Source organism: Aphelocoma coerulescens, chromosome 1 (assembly GCF_041296385.1).
Source record: "Aphelocoma coerulescens isolate FSJ_1873_10779 chromosome 1, UR_Acoe_1.0, whole genome shotgun sequence".
NCBI lineage: Eukaryota > Metazoa > Chordata > Aves > Passeriformes > Corvidae > Aphelocoma > Aphelocoma coerulescens.
This window is the reverse complement of record NC_091013.1, coordinates 111040327-111053563: the sequence shown is the minus strand read 5'-3', so window position 1 is coordinate 111053563 and position 13237 is coordinate 111040327. Positions and strand designations below refer to the sequence as shown.

The 13237-nt window shown below is 37.9% G+C and overlaps 1 protein-coding gene across 18 annotated transcripts in view; it reads left to right on the top strand.

The window, feature by feature from the left end:
- ROBO1 (roundabout guidance receptor 1) overlaps window positions 1-13237 on the top strand; it is a 654072-nt gene that overhangs the window by 625359 nt on the left and 15476 nt on the right. For 17 of the 18 annotated variants that reach the window (XM_069024504.1, XM_069024524.1, XM_069024532.1 and 14 more), the window contains 5 exons: window positions 526-680; window positions 4037-4372; window positions 6879-6986; window positions 9638-9782; window positions 10090-10341. In XM_069024504.1, coding sequence (XP_068880605.1) covers window positions 526-680; window positions 4037-4372; window positions 6879-6986; window positions 9638-9782; window positions 10090-10341 — 996 coding nt within the window. The remainder of the gene's footprint in view (window positions 1-525; window positions 681-4036; window positions 4373-6878; window positions 6987-9637; window positions 9783-10089; window positions 10342-13237) is intronic. The other variant, XM_069024580.1, reaches the window with a different exon arrangement.

Genomic DNA, 13237 nt, shown 5'->3' with positions numbered 1-13237 from the left:
ATGCTCCCAAGCCACAGAGGTTTCTGTTACCCTGCTGTTTCCTTTGATGCACCACAGTAGCGCTGTCTGATGGGGAGGAGAACTTGCTTCATAAATAACCAAGAATTTGGGAGTATTCACATTTAAATTTGGCTCTTATGCACATCCATCCTGCTTCCATGTGTGAGTTTTTTGTTTATTTGACCTTTCCAATTTCCTCTTTTTTACCTTGCGTTCTAACCTCTTAAGGAAAAACAAATTAAAAAATGAAAACCAAAGCGTCAGGTAAATGTTGCACACCAACATACAGCATAGTCCAGCAAAATGAACTGCCCTTGACTGCTCACTCCTGAGTGTTTTAGCAAGGAACAGGTTAGACAGGAGACTAGAAAATGCTAAATAATTGAATCAAGCTGTGTTTTCCAGTGCTCAAGCCTTTCGATACGTGGTATTATTTTGTAATATCTCACTGTTTGAGAAGAGTGTAACTGCAATGTGAAAATGCTTTTGTTTGATTTTTGAAATGACCAAGCTTTGTTTTTAAAGGCCTGGACTCCTAAACATCAGTGAACCAGCCACTCAGCCATGGTTAGCAGATACTTGGCCTAACACAGGGAACAATCACAATGACTGCTCCATCAACTGCTGCACCTCTGGCAATGGCAACAGTGATGGCAACCTTACAACGTACAGTCGACCAGGTTAGATATGTTTCTACCTTGCTAAGGAATCTTCTTTACAAAGTGTGTGCTTCTAATACCTGAGAGAGCGTACAGGTTTGTTTGGGTTTTTATTTCCAGTGGTCTTAGACTTAATGTAATGTCTCCTCTATGTCATGATTGTGCTTTTGGTCTCTTTCTGGATCCTTTCTCCGTCCCCCCTTTGGATAGTTGTAGCAGGTTTAAGGAGCCCCTACACAGTTCAATGCTGCCCAAAGTCACACTGAACTGATATGTTTCAGCTTCTGAATAGAGCAGATAAGGTCATTTTTAGGTTGTTCTGTACATCCTTGTTGCTTGGATGGAGGAGAAATACCAAAATAATGCTAATGAGATTTTCCTTCTGGTTTGGATGTGATGGGAAGCAAGAAATAAAAGATTGCTACAGTGCTTGCAACAAGTCAATCTGTTTTGGCACACTCAGAACTTCCCTTTGAGTGCCATTCTGTACAAAATTGGATAGCTGGTGTTCTGTGTAGGGTGTGTGAATAAAGAAGTTAGCTTCATACACTTAAAGCAATTACAAAATGTTAGGTTAAATGGTAGTTCCTGGGAGCTTGAGCAGGACTCAGAGAGCTCTGAAAGAAAACCTCATGAGTTCCATGGTAACACATCTGTGAAATATATATCAGAGTTCTAATTGTTGCACATTGAAGGGCTTTAAACAGCCCTTAGACTCCTTTTGGTTTAACCCAGTTTGTATTACTGGTGAGGAATGAAATGAAGCTTTTCCACTACAAGCACCTCTGGCTGGTTTTGGTAATAGTATGTCCCAGCATTTCAGAGAGGGAGTGTGTAAAGTTGCAAAAGTGCCAAGCAGCATTACCTCCTGTAATTTGTGTGAAGCCAGCTCTAATGGCTGGTAATTCATGAGTGGTGGTAATGGCAATTCATCTCCTGCAGTAATGCTGTCTGACAATGACCACTGCCAGGTGCTTCAGAGCAAGGTGGGAGATTTTGGCATTAGAGACTTGTATCTCACTCTGGCTGAGGATATCACGTCCACCAGTACCTGTATAAAAAAGGTTTGTGATTCAGGGATGGCTTACAAGAACAGACATAGCAAGTTCTGGTAACTGAAACTTAACAAATTCAGAAAAGGAAGAGAAAGCACATTTTTTTATAGTTGCAGCCTATTATAACATCTTGTATTGAACTGCAGTGGATTCTCCCTCATTTTAGCTTTCAGATTAAGCTTGGTTCTGTTGCAAAGTGTTTCTTTCCTTTCAACTAGAAGTTTGTGGGTCAGACAATATGTTCAGAGTGGTCTCTTCTTTCCTGGAAATTCTGCCAAATATTCTTAATTCTGTCATCGTGGGCTGGTTAATGCTGTGAAACAGCAGCGATGGATATCCCCTCAGTAGTTGTGAAAATGCAAAGTAGCTGCATTTTTAATTTTAATTTTAAGTATAGCACTGTCTTCCAAGTCTACAGAATGGGAATGGATTGTTCCAAAAGTAGATGCCATAAAAAAAGATCTAACAGGATAAATCTTCTGTTATGTAGGTAAACCAGTTTTAAGTGCTTGTTGTGAGGAATTCTAATGTGTCTATGTAAAAAATGTACCTACTGCATATACTGTATTGATTATATTGCCTTACACACAAATCAGAGGTAGCTGCAAATGAAAGGAGGTAAAAATATATGTTACAAGTGACTCTGCAAGGATATTGTAGCAAAGCATGAGGTATCAGGAGTGAAGAATATACTGTGTATATAATTGCCCAGTATGATACAATAGACTTGGAAAGGAGGAAAGACTAGTATGGTTTCAGTAGGTGAGAGAAATGAAAAAATTTAAACACTAGAAATCAAGAAGTTGAAGACTGTGAAGCAATAAATAACAGAGGCAATAAATAACACCTCACATAAGAAAGAAAAATATATCAAACAGTAAAACCTTCAAAAAAACCACAGGCTGGGGGGCATGAAATGTGCAGTGATAAGTTCTATGTGGCATGTTCTGATACTGTTTGTTAGTCACTGAAAATGTGCATCGGTGGTTTTCTTACACAAGCATTATTTTATTCCCCTTTCTCAGGTAATATATCTCTAAAAATATGTATGTGTTAGGGAATATTTTTGAAATTGAACATCCTGTATGTTTGCTAGTTATTTCATTTAGAGAATGGTGAAATCTTGAATTCTGTATGCAGTTTTACTTGGCATCTTCTCCAGTAAATTCGTTGTAGACACAGGTAACGGACTTCAGGTTTTGAATCAAATTCATTAGCGTAAATACAACATCTTTTAAAAGAGGAAAACTGTATTCCTGGTGAGTGTTATGTAATTATTGATGCATTAATCAACTAGAAAATTAAAGTTTCTGCTTAAGGATCATTGAATGCTAGTTCCACTGAGCCTTCTAACTGCTGACCCACAGACTATTTTACTTCATTCAGTATCTCCCAGTGGACTGGATGTGGAGAAGAAAAAATGTGTGGGCTTGCTGTCACACAGTGGCAAGAGATGGGGCAAGACAGGGACATTGCAGTAGTGGCCCGAGCATCAGCACATGTTATTTTACTGTCTGCAATAAGTGGTGATCTCAGGATGCAGTCAATGTCAGAAGAATGAATTCATGCTGTCTATGCAATATATCTTTAGCATGCAGGAAAATGGTATTACTGTGGTATTATGTATTTTGCAATATCCAAAGCAAATGAGAATCAGCAAAAATTCCAGCTTGCTTTTCTGTCTTTTTGTTTCAAGTTAAAATATAAGATTGTACAAGGAAACAATGATCAAATAAAGACTTGCTACTGGGTACTGAGTTACCTTTTTACATTGTGCTGTTTTTCTTTAATTGTCTTATATGTAATCATTTCTCAGTCTGTTTCATAAAAACCTATTGTACATCTATTTCTTATGACAAATACAAGAGTGTCTAGATACTGTGGAGGTGACATGAAATGACTTGTCTTATTTAGTTATTCCTGCTATTAAGTTTTGGTTGAATTTTCCTTGCAATTCAAATTATTTTAATCGAAATTATGAATTGAATATCTATACTGCTATGAGAATAATGTCCAAAAATACAAATGTTTATATGGCCACTATGGAATAGCCCAGCAAGGTAAGTCATTGTAAATACAATTCAGAAGGTCTGAATTTACAAAGAATCAGAACAGTGAACCCTACTTTTGGAGAAGTAGTTTATAAGGTAAATAATATTCTGTAAATCATATCGTTAATGGCAGTATCTCTGCCTCAGTGTGTCTGCTACATGGATTCAAGCCATGTAGTTATGCAGTAAGGAAATGTTAGAGGGGGTTTCATGGAAAGTCTGGTGTGAGCGAACAGAATGACCTTTTCTCTTTTCTCTCCTCTGTGGTTAGCCGATTGTATAGCAAATTACAACAATCAGCTGGACAACAAGCAGACAAACCTGATGTTGCCTGAGTCAACTGTGTATGGGGACGTGGACCTCAGCAACAAAATCAATGAGATGAAAACCTTCAATAGTCCAAATCTAAAGGATGGAAGATTTGTCAGCCAGCCTGGGCAGCCCACTCCTTATGCCACCACTCAGCTCATCCAGTCCAATATCAGCAATAATGTTAACAATGGCAGCGGGGACACGAATGAGAAACACTGGAAACCCTCTGTTCAGCAAAAGCAAGAGGTTCCACCCATACAGTACAACATTATGGAGCAAAACAAATTAAACAAAGGTGAAGAGCTTTTAGCTTGTTTCTCCTCTTTAGGCATCAGAGGAGTTTTGACCTTCTGGTTCCAGGAGTCTAAAGCTTTCAGGTTCAGCAATTACAGGCTTCTGTGGTGCTTTTACACTTCTGCCTCTTTAGATATAGAAATACATGGTTAACAGTGCTTTAGATATAGAAATACATGGTTAGCAGTGTCAGAAAGTTAATTAGCACCACAATAACCTTTCAGATACTGAATTTATTGTAAAAAATAACAAGCTGTATCTTTAGAAAAGAGTTAAATAAAATACATTTCCTATGGATATGAGATTAATTTAAATTTAATAGTAGTTAAGGGATTGGTTAGGACAGAGGCCAGATATTTTATTCATAAGCCAGATGCATGGTAGTCACATTATACTCTACCTTAAATTTTAAGTAGGTCAACCCACTCTTCCCAGTCGTGGATGGAGACTCATTAAATCTACATGTTCGTGTAAACGAATGAAATTTTGCATATCAAACTCTGTAAAATTGTATTGTGTTGTACACTGGGGACACAAATGGAGTGATCCAATTCATTTTAGACTTGTTCCTAGCAAGCCTTCAATTCTCATATTGAGAGGCAATGCTACCGCACATAATTTGGGAAACTAAATTCCTGTGTTACCCTGACTGAAGTCTGTGGATCCAGAAGCTAAAAATAAATTGATTTCAGTGTTAACGGGAAGCATCAGAATGTGCCTTTGAGGCCTTGAAGGCATGTTTCTTTAATATACTGTGTGGGAGCTGAAGGAAATAGGTATGTGATTTCTTCTTTCTAGTCCTCCAGGCTACCATGCAACCTCTTTTAATAACCTGATTTGCAAAACAGTGTCCCTAGGAGCTGGACCCATTCTAACTCGGAACTTTTTGCATTGATTGTTGTAACTCAAGTGATCACACAGTGATAAGTGATCCAGTAAAAAGAAACATTTCATTGCAGGAATGTTGATTTCTCTACCGGACCCATCTACTCACAGAGGAGTTCAAAGGGCAGTTTAAAATGTCACACCTTCCCTTGACATAAACATGCCAAAAGAAAATTCAAGGGGTTTGACTCCTTACTAGAGGGTGAAAGCTGTATTTTTTTGTAATTGTTCTCTTCCATGAACTGTGTATTACGTACATCTTTGGGAATTAAAACATGTTTGGTTTTTATGTGCTGGGAGATACTGCATCTTTCAAAGTGTGTATATTACAGCTGCATATTCTCTAGCATATTGTAGTGTGGAAAGGCCCCCTTAAAGCCTTGTCTGCTGACAGTCATATATACATATTTCAGAGTGCTGATTTACTGTTTATCCTCTGTGTAAACATATGTGGTATGTAGGGCTTCAGCGTGGTCTGTGGAATGCAACTAGGCTGAGAAACTATTACAGAATACACTCTGGTGTGGAATCTATCATTTTGCTCTTTTTCACATGCTTACATTATCACAAACATTTCTGCAGCAGATGGGGGCTGAATTCTTAGTTTTGTTTATTTTTGTTTTGATTTGCTATTTTATGAGTCGATATTCTGATCTTGTTTTTCTCATTTCCTAAGTCAAAGCCATCTTGCTGCTGATTATACCTCTAGCTTTTGTGATGGAGAGTAACCATGTTGATGAGTTACATGCTGTGCTTCACTGTCACTACCTTACGTCCAGTGGTTCTGTTTATGACACAGTTTTATTTGCTGTATGAAGAGTAACTTACCTCCTTTCTGTTCTCTGTAAATTGCAATTGCTTTTTAGCATGAGAGTATTGTTCTGCCAGATGAATATTTTACTTCCTGATGAAGTTTTACAGATCTGGTTGCCAAATCTAGATTTAAAAGTACTAAGTGTATGTACCAAGTGCTTTGGAACTGGAGAGGAAAGTTATGGTGACAGCCGTTAGCAAAAAAGGCTTTGCCTGTAGAACCTGCATGATCCAGTGTAAATAAAAATATTCTTGGAGCCAGCAGACCTGAAACAAAGACCTCTTCTGCTGTAAACCAAATTCAGCTGGAGCTGCATTGTTACTCCAGCAGATCATGCAGCCCTTGTTATACAGGGCTGACTCCTATGTGGGTTTGTCACCTTTGAAAGACCAAAAGTAGCTACCGCAGTCCATTGGTTGCCCTGCATGTGTAAATTAGGCAGAGACCATGGAAAGTCAATCAAGGTGACAGTATTTGTATGCAAAATTCTCACACAGGTCATATATATATATATAGAAACATAGATATATTTGTTGAGACTTGATCATTGCAGAGGCTTTGTGAAAACCTTGTGCATAGAATTCCATTTTACTGCATTTTAGCTGTGCAGCTATGTTCCCATGATTTCCCCTAATTTTTCAATTAGAGACAAGCTAAATTAAAGCATGATTACAGGATGTTTTTTCTTCCAAAAAATGAATTTGTTTCTTCCTCACTATTTTCAGATCTTACTCTGTGTTACAAAGCAAGTATATAAAAGTAGTTGTGTTCCTGAAGGGCAGCATTAACCATACCATTAAACTTGCAGATTACCGAGTAAATGACAACATTGCTCCAACTATTCCCTACAACCAGTCATATGACCAGAATACAGGTGGATCCTACAACAGCTCAGACAGAGGCAGTAGTACATCTGGTGAGTACCTGCAGGGTTTTCCAAGCCTTAGGCTTTGTGGTGTTTGGATGCTGTAGTTGTAATTGGCAATATTTACTGGGCTTAGAGGAGGAGTGATGGGGAGGAATCTACTGACAGTAGATGTTGAACAGCACAAAAACTGTCCTCCCAATAGGTGCCTATATTTCTGTTGCATCCTCGTGATTTCTTAATGTCATCTAAATGTCAGTTAAGTAACTGATTTTCCAAAGTTGTGGAAGTCATGAACTCGGATAGAGGTTGGATTTCCAAATGCTAATGGCCTCCTGGTTAATGTTATATTTTCCAGATGGGCAAGTCATAGAAATTTCTTCTCAACTGTCACCAAAAAAAAAAAAAAAAAAAAGGATTTCAATTTATGTGTTACCTTCCTGGTACTTCAGTGATGTTTTTTCCCATCTCTTGTGTCTACTTACCCAATTCATGAACCAGCTGAAGATACCAAAGCAGCTGAGTGATACCCAACAGAGCTGCTTTGTTTTTCATTTTTTAAATTAAACCCATGTATTTTATTGAGTAAAAAAGCATTCAGGCATACATAAAATTTTTATAGGTTTCAGTCACTTTATGTCAAATTTATTCTTGTACATTGTTTAGATATAGACAGTAGACAATTAAATTTTGTTTCTCTTTGGCATCTCCTCTACAAATGATGTAAAAAACCCTTTGTAAAAATCTTGAAACAAAACAGCTTTTTGTGTTGACCAGAGCACTGAAATTGCACTCTGTACTTTGGGACCACTGAATATGTTTTAATTCAAAAGTTATGCTTTATCATTGTGGTATAACCTGTTCACTTCCAGGTTTGATTTCTGGTAGGGGTATATGAGCTAAACTAGAAACTACACATGGGCTTGGTTTGGGGCTTTACTGTAAGTCTGGTAGTTAGGCTGTGTTTATTTACATCAAACCAGTTACAGGGTGAGTTACAGTCACAGCCACGAGTGCCCTGAACTTTACATCTACTAATCAAGGTGGGGACTTCTCCCATTCTGTTCTGCTGTTGCCTTTGATAGTCCAGTTGCCTTAAGCCCAGCCTGTGCTTTGTCCTGACCAGTTCTGACCAAGGCACAGTAGGGACATAAATATGAGCCCTGCTGTGCTTCTGGATGATCTGAGTTCTCAGTGGCTGGGGTGAGATAAGCACAGCTCACAATTCTCCCAGCTGCTCAGTGGTTTTGTTCTGGGAGACAGCCTTTTGCCCATTCCCAGGTCTACAAGATCAGGATGTGGTTCTGAGCCTATGCTCTAAGATGTTAAGACTTGAAATCCAGCATGAAACATCTCAGGGGTATGAACCCACTCAAATTAAAAATGAGAGGGTGGTGTTCTCCATGCTGACACTTATTAGGGTTATTCATAACTAACGATTTATAGTCCTGTGCCAAGGACTCCAGCAGGAATGAAGCAAGGTGACCAAAGGAATAAATAAATTGTGTTGAACCGTGTATATATCATGGTGCTCAGGGTACAGAATGCAGGTCGCCTTGGGATAGTTAGGGTCTTGCTTGACATACTGAGATAGCAGAAGAATAATTTTACATCGCTAAAACGTGTATCTGGCACCTAGTGTGGGACAATAATAAACAGAACTGCTGTCTGTAAGAGTGGAAAATCTGAGACAGCAGAAGTGAAAAAAACAAGCTTCCTAAATCTCACTGCAGCATATTTAATCATGTCCATAAGGCTTTATTGTGATAATATAAAATCATGCCTCAGTTTAAGAGAGAAATGAGAAGGAGTCTAAAACGTACTCGAAACTACAGCGACTTTATCTACAATAAAGGAGTTACAATAGCAAAGAATTAAAATGTATATATACTAAGGAACAATTGTTGAGCCAGTTCTCATCATAGTCATGTCCAAACTTAAAATTTGAGACCACCTGAATAATTGGTCTTATTCAAAATTATTTGAACTGTTAAAGCGCATTGCTCTATTATGAGCTGTAATTTTCCAGTAATAGTAGTTGAAAACATTTGTGAAATACTTCATTGATCTTTTTTTTTTTTTTCTGTTATTTTAGTTCTTCCAGTAATTATTTTCAACTGCACCTGCCATTTAGACTAAAAGCAGTAATTTCATTGTGCCTAAAATGTTTCAGTGGACAAGTACAAATTACCTATATTCAGTGACTTAATGCAACAGTAGAGCTTTAATAGATCATATCTGTATCATATTGTATTTTAGGTTCTGGCAATTAAGTAGGATAAAGGCACTTCAGAAAATATGTCTACAGCTCATTTGTTTTAGATGATAATCTTTAATGTAATTAACAGAAGTAGGAAGCTCACTCTTAATGACATTGCTTGTAAAATTCATTTACAGTTTTATCGCGTTTTGACTGTTTATTTTAAAAATCAAAGTTTTGTATTCCATGTGTTTTTTTCCATGCTATGTAAAGTTTCTGGCTAAATTCAACCACTTAAAATGTAGATTAATTCTACGAAGAAGCTACAAGTACAAACTGGTGTAAAAAGGAGGAATGCCTATTTGCTCCAAACTGAGCAAAACAGTAAATTCTCAAAGAATGCAAGAGCATCTGGGAGGGACTACAGTTATTTTGGTTTTCATAGCTGGTGCTGAGGAGAGACTTAAAAGCATTATACATGTGTGCTGCTTTTTATTCACAGGGAGTCAAGGGCACAAGAAGGGTGCTCGGACCCCAAAGGCTCCCAAGCAAGCGGGCATGAACTGGGCAGATCTTCTCCCACCCCCTCCAGCACATCCACCTCCTCACAGCAACAGTGAAGATTACAGTCTTTCAGTGGATGAAAGGTAAGAAAGATGAAGACATCCTCCATCTCCTGCTTTAATCACTAGTTAATTGAACTGTAATTTGCCCTACAAGCTGGCAGTGAGACCTTCCTCCAGCACTGCTCTGGTGCTGCTCGTTGAGCTGTAGTGTGGCAATTTGGAGAGCACTTACTGACAGTGGTGTGCGTGCACTCAGCACATCCTCACTGAGCTGTTCTCAAGAGCACAGAGAACAATGGTTTGTTTCTGGGCTATTAATACATGTATCAGATATGCTAATTACACAGTACAAATTTAAGTCCTTATTTTCTTAAAAAATTAATTTTAGCTATGACCAAGAAATTCCTTGTCCTGTGCCACCTGCAAGGATGTATCTGCAGCAGGATGAGCTAGAGGAAGAGGAAGAAGATGAGCGAGGTCCTACTCCACCTGTCCGAGGAGCAGCTTCCTCTCCAGCCGCTGTCTCCTATAGCCATCAGTCAACTGCCACTCTCACCCCCTCTCCCCAGGAAGAACTCCAGCCCATGTTACAGGACTGTCAGGAGGATCTGGGACACACACAACACCAACCTGACCGGAGGTGTGTGAATGCAAATGTAGCGAGAGAGATGTGACAAGAGTCATCCGAGCCCCACTGAAAACTCCTGTTGAATTTAGTGAGGCCAACAGTTTCCCCATTATTCTGTTACTATTTAACTTCTAATTCAGGATGCTAGAACTATTTTAACCTAAGAAATAGGTAATTAAGTTGCTTTATTACTGTACCATGGGAAGGAATGCAGTATATCACTTTAGGGTACGTACGATGCTGACATAAGTTAAATTCACAGTCATCAGGTTATTAAAGTGGTATCGTTAACACAGCTTACCATATAATTACAGTTCCATTGTTTCCAATAGATTTACTGCATTATTACCATAAAATAGCATGCATTATTTCACAGTAACTGTGCAATTAACTTGTCACCAATATGTATGAATATATATAAATATACAATTTATATAACCTATAGATTTTCCTCCTCTCATAAATCCTAATACAGGAAATTACTGCTTGCAAAATTTTCTTAACATTTCTATCTAACCTTATTTAAAGGAATGACCAGCATTAATAAAGATAGATACTTGCTACAGGGAAATCTTGTTTCTTCTCTGAGTTGCTTTTACAACTGTTTTGCATATAAACTCTCACAGCTTCTCTCCCATAAAACAGTGAATTCTGAATGAGCCCATTAATGTATGATGCTTACTTCTCTTGGCTTTTGTTAAGAAGGCACAGCTTTTCCATCCCAAATTATGGGCTTTTATTATTTTTTTCTGCCAGTGGTTTGCACATATTGTTTATTGCCACAAATATATACACTTACCTGCAGTATTCTGTGTAGAATTTCTATTTTTAGCAAAATGCAAGCCTATTACAGTGAAATTTATATGATTTTTCTGAGTAGACTGTAGAGCTTTGATTTTATCAACATATCTTACTGGATATTTATGGATGTATTTTCCAGAATGTTTTTTAAAATTTAGCTCATCTTTATGGCTCCCATTTTTTAAGTAGGCAGTAGTTATGCATCTTTTTTTTAAGGAGCCTATATCTGCTTTTACTTTAGCTCCCCACTACTTGATCTGCCTTGGTTTGTTTCCTTTACTGTTTATGGTAACACTTGTACCATGTATCTTTTCCTCTGTCTTCCTGAGTCTTTAAAATCACTCTGTTTATTAGTGGATGGCTGATTTCCTGTAGCTTCCGTTGGCCCTGGTACAGAGGTCCACAGAAGTGTTCATTTTAATCACTTAAAATTTTCTGGGATATTTAAGAGGTTAAAGTAGCTGGACACAAATGGAAAAGGGAGAAGCTAAGTGACCGATAGTCATGAGTGACTTTCCAGAATCTCTGTGATTTTCTGGAGATTAGGATATGTGTCCTGACATACAGAATGGAGTAGACAAAAAGCAGATGTATCCAAACATGCATAACCAGCCAGCAGATGCCTGGAAAGTAGAAAGTTTGCTCAACACAAATACTCACGGCTGGTCACCATCAATGCCATCAAAAAGTAGTGGCATAAGGAGCTGGAAGGATGCTCCAATTTAAGCTCCTAGGACATACAACTTACTCTCTTTGTGGACTGAAAAAATAAAATGTATATTTATTTTGTCCCTCCTACAATGGTTAAGTCTAGCTTTGCTGTAAGTCTTAGAATTTGTTAGTGACTAAATTTGTCTTTTCGACTTTACTTTTTCAAACGTTGTTTCTTTCCTTTTTGCCGCATCCATCTCATCAGTTTAAAAAGAGTCATATAACTCTATTTATTTGATTTGTAAGGCTTTCCTGACTACCTGTTCCATCTACTGGTGTTGATATGACCCAGGGCTGCTGTTGAGGAATTGGGTATACTGTGTTCAACAGCTGTAACCCGTTCTGGTAGGGGTAGGGTTCTGTTTCAAATGTGGTGTGGCAATACCTTCAAACTAAGCATACATTCCAAGTGGTGCCTTTCCATACTGATTTGGGGTGTCTTGTAAATGGTGGGTTTCTAGTGAAAATAATGCCTGAAATACTGTTTGTCATACTTTTTATTAGCTTTACTCATAGTTCTGATGGGTATTATTTCGTTTGCTGGTCAGAACCAGGCATCTAGGATAGGATTCTGATGGTGATGGTGTACTGTAATATTTCTCTGTCTGGTGAGCTTGCTAGAAATATAGCAAACTGAAATAGAAACTTGTGCTCTGGAAGAGTCAACAAGGAGAGCAAAAAACTAAAGATTTAGTGAGATAGCAGGTGATACCAGTGTTAAAGCCAGAGCTGAGATAGGAGACAATGTCACTGTTAAAGCGAGAACCTGCATCAGATAAAGGGGAAGAAGTATTGTTAATTCTGTATACCCGTGAACTAGCTGCTCTCAATTAACCTATCCTTAAAGGCTGGCAGCCAAACTACATTTTCAAGAACCCTAACATATTTTGTAACCAGTTGCCTGTCTTCTAATACCAAAACCTAGAGAATAGGTAAATATATCACAAGGACATTTGTCACAAGAGCTTTAAATTAAGACAGTAAAACTTTATTGGGCAAGGTCTCTAGTCAAAACAAGTACAGATTCCAGGCAGCAACAAATTCTGGGATTTGGGGGTGCTTTTATAAATTGATTATTGGATATTCTTTATTCTGTTCAGTACTTAATACAGCAAGTGAAAAACAGTGGCTAGATTATGTAGTCCAGGGAAGATCCAATTTTCTCTTGCTATACAGTATTAGGTTTTTCCTTGCTAACATTTCTTTCCAGAATTAATATGTATTCCCATTTATTAAAATTTAAAGAAAACCAAAATTGCAAAATTGCCCTCACAAAAGAGATGATTTAACTATGAGAGTCACCATTTCTCAATGAGATCATAAGAGGGCAAAGTTGACAAAGGAAAATTACTTTGAAATTTTTTTCAGAGCAGACTGGAGTAGAAATTCCTGGTGA